The 16589-nt window shown below is 46.1% G+C and overlaps 1 protein-coding gene across 9 annotated transcripts in view; it reads right to left on the reverse strand.

Moving 5' to 3' along the window:
* Positions 1-16589, reverse strand: part of DGLUCY (D-glutamate cyclase) — an 83879-nt gene that overhangs the window by 50630 nt on the left and 16660 nt on the right. For 4 of the 9 annotated variants that reach the window (XM_014591396.1, XM_006157991.2, XM_006157989.2 and 1 more), the window contains one exon: positions 12374-12430. The exons of the other annotated variants lie outside the window; for them this stretch is intronic. In XM_014591396.1, the coding sequence (XP_014446882.1) occupies positions 12374-12388 (15 nt within the window). In that variant the 5' untranslated portion in view covers positions 12389-12430. The remainder of the gene's footprint in view (positions 1-12373; positions 12431-16589) is intronic. 9 annotated transcript variants of the gene reach the window in all.

The raw sequence follows: 16589 nt of genomic DNA on the forward strand, positions 1-16589 counted from the left end.
TAATATATATTATATATACCTAATATATAATATATGCCTAATATATATTCTATATGGCATATTATATATTATGTATATTATACACACACACACTCCAATATAGATTATAATATATATCTCCAGTGCTTAGAATAGGAGCATTTAATATATACTCCAATATATTTATCTAATATATATTTCACTCTAATATATATCATATACATATACATATATACACACACACTCATATATATATACATATATAGTATCTATTACATCTATTATATATTATATGTGTGTGTGTGTGTATTCTAATATAGATTATAATATGTATCTCCACTGCTTAGAATAAGGGCATAAAAGCAGGAGTTGAATGACTGTAGGATGAATTAAAGCATGATTCAAGGGTAGTTTTCACAGTGAGAGTTCTGGACAAACTTGATTCTCCATAACTTTTCCTACCTAATGAAAAGAACCCAATACGACTCCAAATTACTTTTAATTTTTACTTATTTATAATTTGCTGGAGGGCATGTGCATTCACTGAGGGAAATACAGAGAGAGAGGAGAAAAGTAAGAGAGCACCTCCTCCATGGGGCTGGTCACACCGTAATCCCTTCTCCTCCATTTCTCCCTCCTTTCAGGATTTTGTGCATGCACATGAGCCCAACTGGTTTCTTGGGTCACCGTTTCCGAGACTTGAACTGCGTGGTTGGCCAGGAGAGATTCAGGCATCATAACCAGCATGTCACAGACTGGCCCCAAATCAATTTACATTTTAAATTCTTTATTTTTAAAGATATATTTATTTCATTGTATTTATTATTGTTATTATTTTTTTAATTTGCTGTAGGGCAGGTGTGCTCACCAGAGAGAGAGATAGAAAGAGAGAAGGAAAGTGGGAAAGCAGTCCGCCTGGTCCGGAACTTGAACCACAGCTGACCATGAGGGAGTCCAGCACCTTAACCACCATGCCACTTGCTGGGCCCTATGTTTTAAATTCTAATCGCATAGATCAAATGTCAGGTCATTTTAATGAAGAATTTGATATGGTATAAGATTGTTACTAAACAAAACGAACCGAGTATTTTTGTTTGGAAGAGGGAGAGATGTATTTAGAATCAGCAGTGAGTGCTTTAATAGCCACAGGAACAAAGTGCCTCTGGGACATGGAAGAGAGAACAGTGAGTTCTGCCAGGCTGGGGTGGGGAGCGGGGGGTCAGGTGAGGTTGGATTCCACATGGCAGTGGGAGATGCTGAGGCTTAAAGCAGCTGCGTTGGCAGGTCAAGCTCATATTTTCTGCTAGACTGAAAGAACCCGCCTGGGCCGGGCAGGCTGAGCCACTTGGCCAAGCAGCCGAGCCACTGGAGAAGGTCCTGAATGACTGTGGTCTTCAGGGCCACTGCAGAGGACTTAGCACCTCAGCTTGGCACTGAGCAAAGGCCAAAGAGAGGGCACGTGGAAGACAGCAGCCAGACCTCCCTGACAATTGTCCTCATTTGATATCTGGAGGAGATGGAGTTCACCCAGAGCCACTGAAATGAGACCCCACAGCTATCTGTTAGCCCTCGTCCCCCCACGATGGCTCTGGGAGCCAGCAGGTGCAAGTCGGTTGCTATTTTGCAATTAAATTGTAGCCAGAACACCAAAGACTGCTGCCTTTTCTTTCCCTTACTTATTTATTGTTTTAATATAAACGTACATGGATTCTAGCTTACTTCCCTAGCCTGTAGATTAATGAACGTATTAGGTTGTCGGGCAAGTCATGACGTATTTTTCAACATGGAAGTGCATCATGACTTGCCTGACAACCCAAGAGCTAGAAATCCTGCCCTGTGCAATGCATGCTGGGAGTGTACCAGGGACCCAAATGCTGCCCACCTCCCATGCTGGGAGGGAGCAAAGGCTGAAAACTCCTGTGTTATAGAATTATCCCCGTGTAGGCGGGGGTCACACAGAGGATGAAGCCATGCCCATTGGCTCCTGCCAAAGAAATGGCCTCAATATACCAACCAAAGAATGCCCACTCTTAACAAATGATAGCAGCCACACCCATGCTGGTGCCCTCTGTGCCAGGTACCATGCTGGGGCTTATATATACATCACCTGTTGTGACGTTCCTTACCAGAGCCCCATGAGAAAGACATTGCTAATCCTATTACAGACAAAGAAACTGAGGCTCAGGAAACCAAGGAAGTTCCTTGAACTTGTAGGATTTTTAGGAAGTGGTAGCCCAAATCCAACAGCAGGTCTAGACTCATGCTTGCTTGATTGGTACCTACGTGTCTAGACCTGCACGTCTATCCATCCAGGCCTCTATGCACCCATCCATCCACATGGTGTTAACAGGACTCACATCTTTCATACATCTTAGAAATAGCAGGCACCATTCTCCTGCACCCCATGAGGTGGATATAGGGCCAAAGCCTCTTGAACCCACATGTTTCTTCTGGTATGAATCCTGAACTTTTCAGATGTCCCATTAGGGTCTCGAGTGAACCCACTGCTGGGTGGCCTAGGTATCTCACTCCCCAGAGCAGTTTTCCTCTAGAATTAAGGTGAGATGGGATCTATCAATGAGCTTTGGCTGGTCTCCCAGAAGCCACCTTTCTCCCTAAGCTCTTTCTTTTCTCTTTAGAAAAGAATTATCAAGCCCACAAATATTATTTAGTAACACTGAATATACCAGAGAGGAGTCCCATAGACAGTTGACTCCATGGCAGGATCTAACACACTTAAAACGTCAGTGTAAAGCTGCCTCATCAATGCCTGTCACGGATAACCGAAATCCCACCATTAGAAAGTCATTTCTCTGATTTACCCAGGCAATTCGATCCTAGGAATAAATCCTGCAGGTGTGCTCAAACACTGGGAGAAATGATTGAGTATATGGCAGCAGAGTTTATAATAGAAACAACAGAGACAACCTAATAGGGCCGCCCCGTAGCCCAGTGGTCACGTGGTCAACCCCAGTTGGAGTGCTGGCTTTGGTGGCTTGAAAAACATTCCAGGTACGTATGCCTGAGTGCCCGAAGTCTAGACAGGATGGAGAACTGAAGAAGAGAGGATTACATCATGACCTCACCCCACTGCGGAAGGGTGCTTCCCCTGTCTGTCTCTGGTGAGCACACACACCCTTCTGGCAACTAAATAAGGGATAATCTAATAGTGGCTAATTAAACACGTTGATTAAATACAGAGGACTGGTTAGATAGAACAGTAGCCAAAGGAACTAAGGCACATCCAGACCACACGTGGATCCTATGCAACTACTGAAGAGAACGAGGTTGCCCTGCACACCTCATCTGAAAGCATAAAAGGAAAACAGCCAAGTGGAAAACCTTCCCGTGATCAACGCATCCAGGTTCCGCTCTAATCCATACAGATCACCCCTCAAAGGCTGGGTGCTTAGTATCTGCGGTGTCTGGAGAGGCTAGAGGCCTGAGCAGAGGCAGTGGGGGCCACAGGAGGCTTTTGTGAATGGTGCCATCTGGAACTGTGCCAAGGGGCAGTCCTGACGAAGAGATTCTTTATACTGTTTATCCTTTCTGTACTCTTTCAAAGAGTACAACTTGTAAGTATCTAATTTTTTTTAGAGGTTTTTGCTATAGGGCGCATGCGCTCGCCAGACAGACAGAGAGAGAGAGACAGAAAGTGAGAAATCATCCTCTAGGAGGGATGGTCACGCCGCAATCCCTTCTCCTCCATTCTCCTCTCGGGATCTTGGGCACGCATGCACACGTGCCCGGCGTGAGTCTTAAGCCACCGGGTCTGGGATGCGAACTGCGGTTGAATGGAGGAGAAGGGATTGCAGAGTGGCCATCCCCTCTGGGGGGTGTTTTTCACTTTCTGTCTCTCTGTCTGTCTGTCTGTCTTTCTGGCGAGCGCACGTGCCCTATAGCAAGAACCTCTCCAAAAAAAAAAAAATATGCAGAGATGAGTAAAACAGAATTCACCCCCATTTGAAAGGTATGCCTTGGCCTAGCTACAGTGGCAAGGTGGGTCAGTGCCACTGAGTGATACTGGAGCCATGTGGGAAGGCCTGGGGTTTAAACAGCAGGTCAACTTAAATACACTGTGTGTGCCTGTGGGACCACCCAAGATCAAGGCTGGCTGGAAGGCTTGAGGTATGGGCGTGACCATCTCCCAGGGAGATGGTCATGCCACAATCCCTTCTCCTTCATTCTCTTCTCGGGATTTTGGGTACACATGCGCACACGCTTGGGGTGAGTTTCAAGCTGCTGGGTCTGGGATTTGAACTGCAGTTGGCCATGTGGGAGTCCAGCAACGTAATCATTATGCGATCTGCTGGTCTTGCTATCATTTATTGAGAACCTACTGTATCATGCTAGGTGCCCCTGATATGCACAGCGGCTAATCTTCATGACAGCCTGTGAGCAGTCATTTCTACCCCTAGTCTGCAGAGACGCTAATAAAACAAGCTCTTAGGGAGGGGGCTAGGAGCAAGAATTATATTTGAATCTAGCAAGACTGGCTGACTCTAGTTATAACCTGGAAGGCTGGGGCAGCCCACCAGGCTCCTGATCTCTGGTAGCTCCTCGTCCAGTGGAGGGGAACTCACAGTAAACAACACAGACAGGAGAAGCTGAAGGGGGGCTTAGGAAATCATCCCAGGCACCTCCTGTGCCATGAAGACCTTCGCTGACTCTGATACTTCGCTTTGCTTTAGCACCAGGCTTGGTCCTTAGACATTAAAGTCCTCTTGTAAAATACTAGTTCAATTTGACTAGTCAAACCTTAGCCTCTTTCTCTATTTCAAACCCAAGGACCAGTGTTGCTTTGAGCTGATCCCTCTAAACCTGCCCCTCTTCCAAGGACTGCAGATGTTCCTGAAGGGCTTTCCAAGCTCCCATGCCTCTCCCTGTTACCCCGGACCTCCACATTGGCCAACCACTTGCTTCCTCTGTTTCCTCACAGAAATTCTCTACTTTGGCCTTATCTTATCTGCTCACCAGCCTGCACATGTAAGAAGCCCCCATTTCTGCCTCTAGCATGCTCGCTTCTGCTCTTCTCCCCCTTCTCCATCACATCCGCGTCCTCTCCCAGATACCATTTCCATGTATTCCCAGGGCTCTCCTATGCCCCACCCTGAAGCCTCTATTCCTTGGCCAACTCCAGGCAGCCAGGTCAACCCAGTCCTCTGGGAACGCCTGCCCAAAGTTATGACACTGTTCCCTTATGTCCAAAAGCTTTTCTCTATCATTCTGGTCACTGAGTTGACCCCACTTATTTCCCAGGGAGGGCACAGACCACCCCTCTCCACCTTGTGCTAACCATCAGGGTACTGGGGAACCAAGGAAGGAAGAGAAGGAGTGACTCTGAAATGGAGTGGGATGGGGGTGCCAAGCTCTCTCTGGTGATCTATGATCTCATCCTTAATAAGTCACCAGCCACAATATCAACTAGTGTCCAGACACCATTATCCATCCATCAATCTACCACCCACTCATCCGTCCATCCATCCGTCTATCTACCCATCCAACCATTCATCCATCCACCCATCCATCCATACATATATCTTTCCATCTATCCATTCATCCATCCACCCATGCACCGACCCATCCATCCATCATCCATCTACCCATCCACCCACCCACCAGCGCATTCACCCATGCATCTACCCATGTACTCACCCATGCATCTATCCATCCATACATACATATATCTTCCCATCTATCCATTCATCCATCCACCCATGCACCGACCCATCCATCCATTCATCCATCCATCATCCATCTACCCATCCACCCACCCACCAACGCATTCACCCATGCATCTACCCATGTACTCACCCATGCATCTATCCATGCACCCACCCATCCATCCATCACCCATGCACCCACCCACCCACCCACCCATCCATTCATCCATCCATCCCTCTAACAGGCATCACAGTAAAGAACACAGTCAGGGGCAGACTGGATTCCAAGCTTGGCTCTTCACGTAAGAGGGGATCAGTAGCCTCCCCAGGTCTATTTTCTCTACTGTCAGTTGAGACTCATAATAGTGTGTTGTGATAAGGGTTAAAATTAGCGATCACTTGTGAGGTTCTTTGGACAACTTCCGCCAGCGTGCAGTTGATTATGGAGGCGTTACCTGTTTATTACTCTGCACCCAGTGTGCTGGAGACACAGTGGTAAATAAGACAGGCCCAGCCCACGCTCGTGGGGGTTTACCATCCCTGGAGGCAGACATTAAACACATAATTACTATCTTGTCTGTCTCCTGGGAAAGACCAAAAGTACACAGTTAAAGATCACACCATGCACTTAGAGCTCCTGGGCCACTGGACTGGGGATATAATGGGGAGGAAGGAATGCTCCTGAAAGGATGTGTAGGGGGCGAACCGACAAAAGGGTAGGCAGGGAGGGTGGGGGAGGTCCTCTAGGTCCAAGGGGCACCCAGAAAAACTGCAGGGAGGCACACAGAGGGACCCTGCGTCCTGTGCTGCTGGAGCACATGACCCAAGGTCAGAGGTGGCAGGAGCAGGGACTGGCAGGGTAAGCAGAGGCTGCTCAGGAAGGGTCTCCTGTCAAGGCAATGAACTAAAATTGATCCTGAGAGTGTTGGAGTTTTCAGCGATGGAGAAACTTGGTGAGATGTGCTTTTATGAAGCTTGCTCTGGCTGCAGGACACACCAAGTGGGAGGCAGTGATGAGAGGGGAGTCCAGCCCTGGGAGATGAGCACTGCAGGGCTCCTTTCTAGAAAAGAACCCAGCTGGGCAGAGCTGCCTTAACCCTTTGTGGGTCCTGCAAGGCCGGCCAGCACACAGCACACTCGGTGATGCAGCTGAGGCTGTCCATGAAGCAGGGACAAGGAAATACCTGCACGAGGGAGATTTTCCTGTTTCCCTTCAGTTCCATGAGAGCAGGACTTTATTGGTCTGTTCACTGCACATCCAGAATCTACCACAGTCCCTGGCACATAGAGGCACCCAGTAAGGAGCCAGACAGTGGCACAGGGGTAAGACGGAAGCCTTCACGAGGCTGGCCTGCATGGAAGGGTCCCAGTGTGTGACTGGAGGCTTGGGGGCAGATTGTGGCATCAAGATTCTGTTGGGGGCACTGTCCTGCTGTTTATTTCTCTCTCTCCCTCATGGAGGAAATAAAGAAATGCAAAAAAATAATAAAGCTCCAATAAATGTTCACTGCTGGGGGGCTGGGCATTGTACATGGCATGCATGAAGGCCACCGAGATGAGAGCCATGGAGGTACAAGCAAAAGCATGTGGTTCAGAAGCCAAGGAGAGAAATGATTCGAGGAGGAATTGTGATCCTTGGAGGTCAAGGAAGTTTTTGTTTGTTTGTTTGTTTTATTTTATTTTATTTTTGTTTAGAGACATTTTTGCTTTAGGGCATGTGCACTCCTTGGAGAGACAGAAAGTGAGAAATCACTCCCTGGGGGGATAGCCCCACCACAGTCATTTCTCCTGCATTCTCCTTTTGGGATTTTGGGCACGCACGCACATGTGCCAGGCATGAGTTTTAAGTTGCCAGGTCCGGGACTCAAACTGTGGTCAGCTCCGTGGGAGTTCAGGGACGTAACCATCTGCTGGTCCCAAAGACCAACAAGTATCTGTTGGATATTATTACCCACGCCCTCTCTCCCATATTGCCATGATAACGCCACCACAGGTCTGTCGGCAGAAGAGCATGGGGAACTTGGTATATTACATAGGACATAAAAAATAGTAGAAGACACAGTCCATTTTCTTGGCATGCATAGTCTAGCCAAGAAGATCAACACTATTCACAAGAATAAACACTTTGCAGTGCTATGAAATGTTATTTCTGGTTTCTGTAGCTCTGCCCTGGATCCCTTCCCCAGAGTCCTACCACTTTATAACGGAGGAACGGAATGAGCAGGTGTACAGACCTTGCCTCCACTCATTAACTCTTGTGGTGGGAGTTGCTCAATGCTTGCCAAGAGACTTGCTGGTGGTAGCCTAAATACAACTGCAAAGTTGCAAAATAAATGTTGCTATAAAGAAGAAGGCATCCTAACCGTATAAACGGTTCACTAAAGCAATTTTAGTGCAATAAAGAGACAAAAGATTGGAGAGGTGCTGGCTGTCATAGGTCAGAGACAAGTGTTCCCAATATGCAAAGAATTGTTAACCAACATTTCCTATTAAAGCAATAAATGGTGGGTCTGCTTCTTCTTAGTCCTAAGCCATTAGGTGGAGCTGAGTGAGGTAGGATCCAGGGTGAGGCAGGATGCATGGTGGAGGATGAGGATAGAAAGCCATGGTGACTCAAGGCAAGATGTCTGGGCCCAAATGGAGTAGGGAGGGGATGACCTGGCCCATGCTCTTAAAGCCCGAAGAGGGCAAGGAGGGTATCAATGTGTAGGACGGATATTGGGCCTGGCACTGCCTGGAGTGGAGAGAGGAAGGCAGCTGTGTGGGGTACGTTCAAGGTGAGCTAGGGGATGCATTTCCCTACGTACATGTTCACACATGTCCACACACATCTATATTTTTAAATCTAGTTTTGTATATTGAAAACCTCTAGTTCATACTGATATATCCAGACCCAATTCAAAAGCAAAGATTTATTCTGTTGGGTCATCATAAAAGTCATGATGTATTTTTCTGGGCAAAAATGAGTCATGACTTTTCCGACGGCCTAATAGTTTCCTTCCTGTGCATAGCTGTAGCTGCCTTCCCCAGCAGTGAGAAACCCTCTTAGCCATCACAGATTACTTATTTGATGGATCACTAATATACCCCATCTCTGCCACCACCTCCATTAGCCTAGTGGTTAAGGGAGCCAGATCCCACATGGCTGACCATAGTTCAAATCCCAGCCTGGTCAGCTTGAAAAAGTCCAGGTGCATGTGCACACATGTTCAAATCCTGACAAGTTGGAGTAATGGAGAAAGAAGGACTGCAGGGTGACCGTGTGTGACCACCCTCATTTGGGGGCGCTTTCCCTTTCTCTGGTGAGTGGATACTTCTGACAATTAATAAAACAAACAAAACAACAACAAAAAAAACCTGTTCTGAAGATGGAGATAGATGCCAATATAAATATACTTAATGACACAGAATTGTACTCTTAAAAGTGGTTAAAATGGCAAATTGTATGTTACATATACTTTACCGTTGTAAAGTGTATTAAATTGTTAAAATGTTAAAAGTCCATTGTGATTGTGTGCATTCACATGAAATGTTTAGTTTCCAATCACTGATACGAAAAGCGATGCCAGGTTCCATGTATGCCTTGACTTGAACATTAACTATTCTCTAAGCCCAGGGCCTCCTCTTCCAGCCCCACGGAAAGGAGATTTTCTTGGGCAGGGAAGGTCTCTGTACGCTTCGCGTGGCCAAGTTAACTTTAGGACTCTGTGAGAATTTGGGAATAACTGTGTCTGCCAACATGGCTGTGAACTTCCATTCTTGGAGAGTTATAGAATATTTGAGAGTCTCATTCTTCAAAGTGAATCTGCTTTTAGTTTCTTAGCCAAATAAAGCAACCAACCAAGTGGCAAAACTCCAGGGTATGACTGTATGGGCAGGAAAGGCCAATCCTCTGTTTCAGAGTTCGCTTGCCTGTAAAACTAGAATGCACGTGTTTGCTTATTTAATACTGAGTTTCTGCAATGGCTCCACCAGGCCAAATTCCTGTAACCACAAAATACGATCCCTGAGTCCACATGTAGGTTGCATGTACAGTGCTGCCAATAGCCAATGCTAGGTCACTAGGTTCCATGGTTGAGTCCTAGGGATAAACCAGACAGTTATTTTAAAGATGTCTAGCTATCCTTGCAAGGCACAGTTCAACCAACCAGCATAACCTAGAAGCCTACTTCGAGGTTCCCGTGAGTACCACTCCCTCGTTGGCAGGGTTGGCTCTATGCATCTCCATTATTGGCAAAGAGTTTTACTGTGATGTGATGCCCAGGAGATGCCACCTGCATACACAGAAGAGAGCTGAACTACACAGCAAAGTGCCCCAGCTCCTTGACTGTGCCACGTCAGATGCTGTATGTGTCAGGATAGACATTTTGTTGGCACTTTTCAGTTTTACGAGCTTCAAAATATCTAACTATGTAATTATGAATTAATGGTGTTACTGAATATTATGTTTTTACTTAAACATTTAAAAATTTCTTTTGTGGGATCAGCAGTTGGCGTAATGTCTATGTCACTGGACTCCCATGTAGATGACTGCAGTTCGAGGCCCAGACCCCGTGGCTTAAACTCATACCGGGTGTATGTGCGTGTGTGCCCAGTATCCCGAGAAGGGATTGTGGAGGGGCCATCCCCCCCTGGGGGGTGATTTCTTGCTTTCTGCCTCTCTGTCTCTGTCTTCCTGACGAGTGCACACACCGTATGGCAAAAACCTCTCAAAATTTTTTTTTTCTTTTGTTTGGAGGGTGTGTGCATGTGTTTCTTTAATTAAGAGTAAAATTAACTTCACTTGGCTAATGCTTAGAATTACTGATCTTAGAGCCATACAATAGTCCAGAATTATGAAGACAAGCTTACATAATAGAGCCTTATTATAGAAGTAGATATTATGGGACAGATATTATATAATATAATAACATATACCCTTTAATTTAATATATATGTTAGTGTGTATATATGTGTATATATATGTGTGTGTGTATGTATATGTGTGTGCATATATATATGTGTGTGTATGTATATATTCTGATTTTGCAGAACAGACATTTTTCATTTTAAAGGAGTCAAATTTAGTAATATTTTTAAAAAGTTTTATTTAATTTTAAATATTATTATTATTTAATTCACCAGAGAGGGAGAGAGAGGGAAAATGAGGAAGCAAGCCACCAGATCTGGGACTCAAACCTGTCGACCATGTGGGAATCCATGTTTGGGACTCAAACCACAGTCAGCCATGTGGGAGTCCAGTGCCTTAACTGCCATGCCACCTGCTGGCCCCTATAATATTAATATATAATATACTATATATTATATAGATGTATATCTACTATATCTACTATATAATATCTTATATAATAATATATTATAGATAGTAGTGTATATAATATACACACTACTATATATAATGCGTAAATGTTTGCAGACAAGCACATATAATAGAGCCTCATTATAGAAGCAGATATTATGAGGCAGATATTATATAGTAATATATACTCTTTAACCTAATATATAGCTAGTGTATGTAAATAATATATACATATTCAATATGACATAATATATAATAACATATGATACATAGTAATATATATATTGTGTGATAGAAAAAGTTAAAATGCATTTTGCACAGAAAAAAATCCATCATGACTTTTCTGACAACCCAATAGTCTATGTAATTATATATATACAAATATAGTGTATATACACTATAATCCATAGTTACATATACTTACATAATAATATAGTATGTATAATAATATATAGTAGCATATATAATATACAATGTGTATATTATATATCTATAAAACAATATATGTAATACACATACCCCTTCGACTCTACCCTCTCATGCTAGGTCTAACGTAAGACAGTTATGTTAAAAGGATGTGTGCGTATGTGGGTTACATTTCAGAAAACATGTAACTAGTCTAAGTCCAGACACAAATGAGCTGCGCTCTGACCAGGGTCACTTAGGCATGCCGCCAGCACCTTGCAGAGATGATTGTGCGAGTGTTGGGGATGGCTTGAGCCATTGTTAAAAGGGCCTTTCAGTCCACTCAAAGCTGCATCCAAGGTACCTCACTGTGCATGGCCTGTGGAGGCCCCGTGGACCGAAATCCAGTCCCAGACAGAATGTGCCCTCCCTCGCTCGGCTTTCTGGGTTAGGTCCTCTGAGACCTCATTTTATGAGTATTCCTGAGCACCGAATGTCTGGGACTCGGTCGCTGCTCCACAGATCCTTTAATATCTATTGTGTAAGACCAGTGACAGGGCCACACCCAGGCAGGATGGGGACTGTGCGTTCCCACCGTGGGGAAGCGAATGCTGGCAGTGCTAGTTTGCAGGTCGCTGTTGGTCGAGATAATAACCGCTCTGGGCGAAGGCTAAGCTCCCTGGGAGGACTCCGAGGAAGGCCCAAGGATGCCCTGGGAGGGGGCATGCCAGCCACAGCAGGACGGTGAGAAGCCTCTGTGGCCCACTGTCCAGGTGCCTCTCCCCTGCCCTGCAGCTGACAGGCCAGGGGAAGCACAATCCCCAGGCCCCCTGGCAGCCTGGGTGTATTTCCATGGGAACGCACGGCAGCCCGTGCTGGGCTCGTGCTGGGCGCTGTGCTCCAGCTATTTCTATGGCACCTATCACCATGGCACCTCCTCGCTCTGAGAAACACAGCTAAAAACAGCACATAAAGCAGAGGGGGGCAGCCACTTCCCTGCAGTCACCTTCTGCAGCTGCTGTCATACCTTAGGACTGCTCATGCCTCTTCCGTCTCTAGCTTCTGTGTTTTTGTTGTATGTGACCTTAAAAAAATAAGAGGCTTATTTCTACATCATCATCATAGGGAGGACGTGGCCCAAGACTCCAGAAATTTCCGACTGGACTCTCAGCAGGTGTACTTCCTCCTGGGGAACTCACAGGAAGTGGCTCCTCCTGCAGCGTGCGATCAACTCCCTATCAGGTGTTTTGGGAAAGGGAGAAATGTACCCATACAGGGGTCGGGGTGGGGAGGACTATGAAGCCAGAACACAGATGATCCCAGAAAGGACCTGCGCTATTCCAACGAGGAGGATCACAAGTGCCAAATACCGTATGTTCTCGCTCATGAGTGAGAACTAAGATTCAGTTGCACAAAAGTGGAGAGTGTAAGGGTGGATACCAGAAATTGGGAAGGGATGGATGGGAGTCACAGGGAGGACTTGATTAACAGTTTCTCTAGCACAGTGCTAGAGTACTCTAGCATGGTGGAGTCATAAGAATGGGTGACAACTCAAGGTATACCTCAAGAGAGAAGAGTCGAATATGCACAAGACAAAGCAATAATAAGTGGATGATATGTGTACCGCCCTAACTGGATAATTATACAATGCATCCATGTTTTGAAAAATTGCACTGTACCCCATAAATATGTGGACTATTGGGATAGCCCAGAGCCTAGTGGTTAAAGGAACCAGATTTCACATGGCTGACCGAGGTTTGAATCCTGGCTCCAGCAACTTGAGAATCACGCAGGGCACATGTGTGTGCATGGCCAAAATCCCAGCAGGATGGAGAAATGGAGAGGGGGCTGCTGTGTGTTCACACCTCACTGAGGGGTACTTGCTCTTTCTTCTTTGCTCTCTGTCTCTCTCTGGAAAATGCATGTGTCCTCTGGCAATTATGAAAGATATGTAGAATTATTATATGTAATTTAGAAATTATATATATATATATGTATATAATTATATATATGTATAGGCATATATACATATATATATAGTCGTCAGGAAAGTCATGACACATTTTTGCATATAAAAACACATCCTGATTTCCTTTTTTTTTTTGGAGAGATTTTTGCTATAGGGCGTGTGCACTTTCCAGAAAGAATGAGAGAGACAGAGAGATAGAAAGTGAGAAATCACCCCTCCAGGGGGTATGGCCGTGCTGCCCTCCCTTGACACACATGCACACGCACCTGGCGTGAGTTTAAGTCACTGGGTCCAGGCCTCAAACAGCGGTCGACTACATGGGAGTCCAGCAACATAGCCATTATGCCAACTGCTGGTCCCATGACTTTCCTAATATATACATCATGACCAAATATGTACATAAATTTGTATAAATATATAGTATTATATATGTGTGTGTGTGTGCGTGTGTGTGCATGTGTATGTGTGTATATATATATAAAGACTATATATCTCACTCTATTTTTTTTTTTTGAGAGAGAGTTTTACTAAAGGGCACATGCACTTGCTATAGAGACAAAGAGACAAAGTGAGAAATCACCCCCCCAGGGGGATTCCCACACCACAATCCCTTCTCCTTCATTCTCCTCTCAGGATTTTGGGCACACACGCACAATGCCTGGCATGAGTTTTAAGCTGCCAGGTCCAAGACTTGAACCATGGTCTACTGCATGGGAGTCCAGTGATGTAACCATGACACCATCTGCTGGCCCCAATATATCCATATATTTTTAAAAGGATCACAAACTTTCACAGGAATACAGTGAAAATTCTCTTGAGACCCATAAGGCCAAATTGCTTCCCCAAAGTTTTTTCTCAGGTTAACAATTATCCTTCACAGCAGAGCACTGAGCCCAGTCCTGGAGTCAGGAGGTAGTGAGCTCAAATCCTGCCTCAGCCACGTGAGATCAGTGAGCAACCTCAGAGGTAAAAAATTCTCAACAGTAAAATGAGGGTGAGAGTACACGCCTCATACAGACATGTCATTTGCTGTGACCACCATTCCTTGTTTTTTCTCACCTATAACAGAGAGAATACTAGCACCCGCCCCACTGACACTTTGAACCGGTTCCAGGAAATAAAGTGCTAAGAGCGCCAGAACGCAGCACTCGGTTACTGCTGGAGGAGGACAGCGATGACAGTCAGGACCACAAGGATCTCAGGGCTGCCATGCCTTCCCAAGCCCTGCCTGGGTCTCCTAGGCCTGACTGACTGTCCTCGGTCTGGGCAGGACAGGTACCGACAGATCTGTCCATGCCTCCAGGTTCCACACCACAGGGTCCTTAGGTACAGACAGCAAAGGCAGCTGAGGACTACGGCGTGTGCTTCGAGCAGCTGTCACCACGCAGGAGAGCCATCAGCCTGGATACTTGCTGTGACACACAGGACGAGTGAATTCTCATGGCCTGGAGGACACATCCCTAGATGACTAGTTGCTGTGGGCTTTGGAGTCACCAGCTCTGGAGGCTCAGGTCTCCCTTTGCCCACCTATTAGCTAACGGCTCTGGACCAAGTACTCTCTTCCCTTTCCTTCCCCGTCTGTGACACGGGTACACCCCTGCTGCAGAGGGAGGCTGGCAGTGTTCATAGAGAAAATGGAGGAGAGGACCAGCACTTAGCGTAATGGCTATGTCGCTGGACCCCCACCTAGTCGACCGTGGTTTGAGTCCCGGACCCAGTGGTTTAAACTCACGCCAGGCGCAAGTGTGTGTGTGCCCAAGATCCCGAGAGAAGAATGGAGGAGAAGGGATTGCGGCATGGCCATCCCCCCTTGGGGGGTGATTTCTCACTTTCTATCTCTCTGTCTCTCTCTGTCTGGCGAGCGCACACACTCTATAGCAAAAACCTCTCCAAAAATAAAAGAAAAAAAGAAAATGGAGGAGAAGCCTCAAGCCCAGGGTCAGCATGGTGGGCTCTCAGGCACTGGGGGCGCCCACCTCTCCTAGTCCCCACACCGAGCAGTAGGGCAGAGTAAATACTTTAATGAATAACGGAGTAGCATTTATAATAGGAGGAAACAGGGCCGTTTCCTGAATTTGCCGGTAAGGCTGGGAAACACGGCACTGAAACTCCCAGTTCACACAAGCTGAGGCCCCATTCGGTTGGCCCCTTCCAGTCCCCCCCCAACCCCCCGCCAGTGCTCCACTTCTCACAACTCAGTCTTTGAAGAACAAAGAACATTCTGTTCTCGCCAAACAAATCTGGGAGCTGCTCTCATCTACGGCTTACTCCTTCCTGCCTTTTTATTTTAGAAGAGTAACTGCTCTGCCAGGATCACCGTGGCTGTCCCCCTAATGAGCCCCACTTCCACAAGAGCCCCCGATTTCCATTTGACGACCCACGTACTCCAAGGATCTGGCCCCTGCCAAGGTCTCAGGGTGGAACATGTGACCTAAGTCAAGCCCACCAGCTAGTCCCATTCTCCTGCATGCAGAGGCTAGCTCATGGGACCTGGTTGGTCTCATCGATGACTCTCAGAACACTTCCTGATTATGGGGGACAAAAGTTGAGCGTGGGGTATAACTGCGAGGCCTGGGACTAGTCCAGTCATCAGACTCTGACGAGCAAAGCCAGTATGTACATAAACCTGACATATGGACGAGCACCAAGATGTCATGGCATTTTCTCAGGGCGATACATTTCCATAATGGTACGGTCAGGACTAGAACCCGAGCCCCTGTGTCATACATCGGTTATTAATGTGCTTCGGTTTCTTTTTCTAAATAGTAAGTTATTTCGTTTCCTCAGTTGGATAATACATTTCCTGAGTACGAGTCTGATATTTTCTTTCTATTTTGAACATCCATTGCAGTTGATAAGTGTTTGTCACTAAAGAGTTAACAGAATTTCTCTCCTGGGACCTGAAGTACCTGGTCCTGGGGCCCAGCAATGCTCACAGATCTGCTGAGTACTTCAAAAGTACCAGGCACTGAGTTAAGTGCTTGACATATATAATCTCATTTTCAAAAAATGGTTCATTGTATTTACATTATTCTTGGACCCAAGGGTCAGTGGCTTCTTGCCAAGACCTGTCAGTGGAACCGTTTGGATTGGAAGAGGGTGATCTTGACAGAGGGACAAATCCAGAGAGCGGAGGCTCCTTACAGTGGCACATGGGTGAGTGGCGAGGGCAAGGCCCCTGGTTCGAATTCTCAGCTCTACTTCTGACTGCGCAGGTGGTCGTGGTGAAAGTACTTTGCATATTTCTGCCTCAGTTTCTCCATTTGCCCAATGA

This window comes from Tupaia chinensis, unplaced genomic scaffold, assembly GCF_000334495.1.
Source record: "Tupaia chinensis unplaced genomic scaffold, TupChi_1.0 Scaffold000568_1, whole genome shotgun sequence".
Classification (NCBI taxonomy): Eukaryota; Metazoa; Chordata; class Mammalia; order Scandentia; family Tupaiidae; genus Tupaia; species Tupaia belangeri.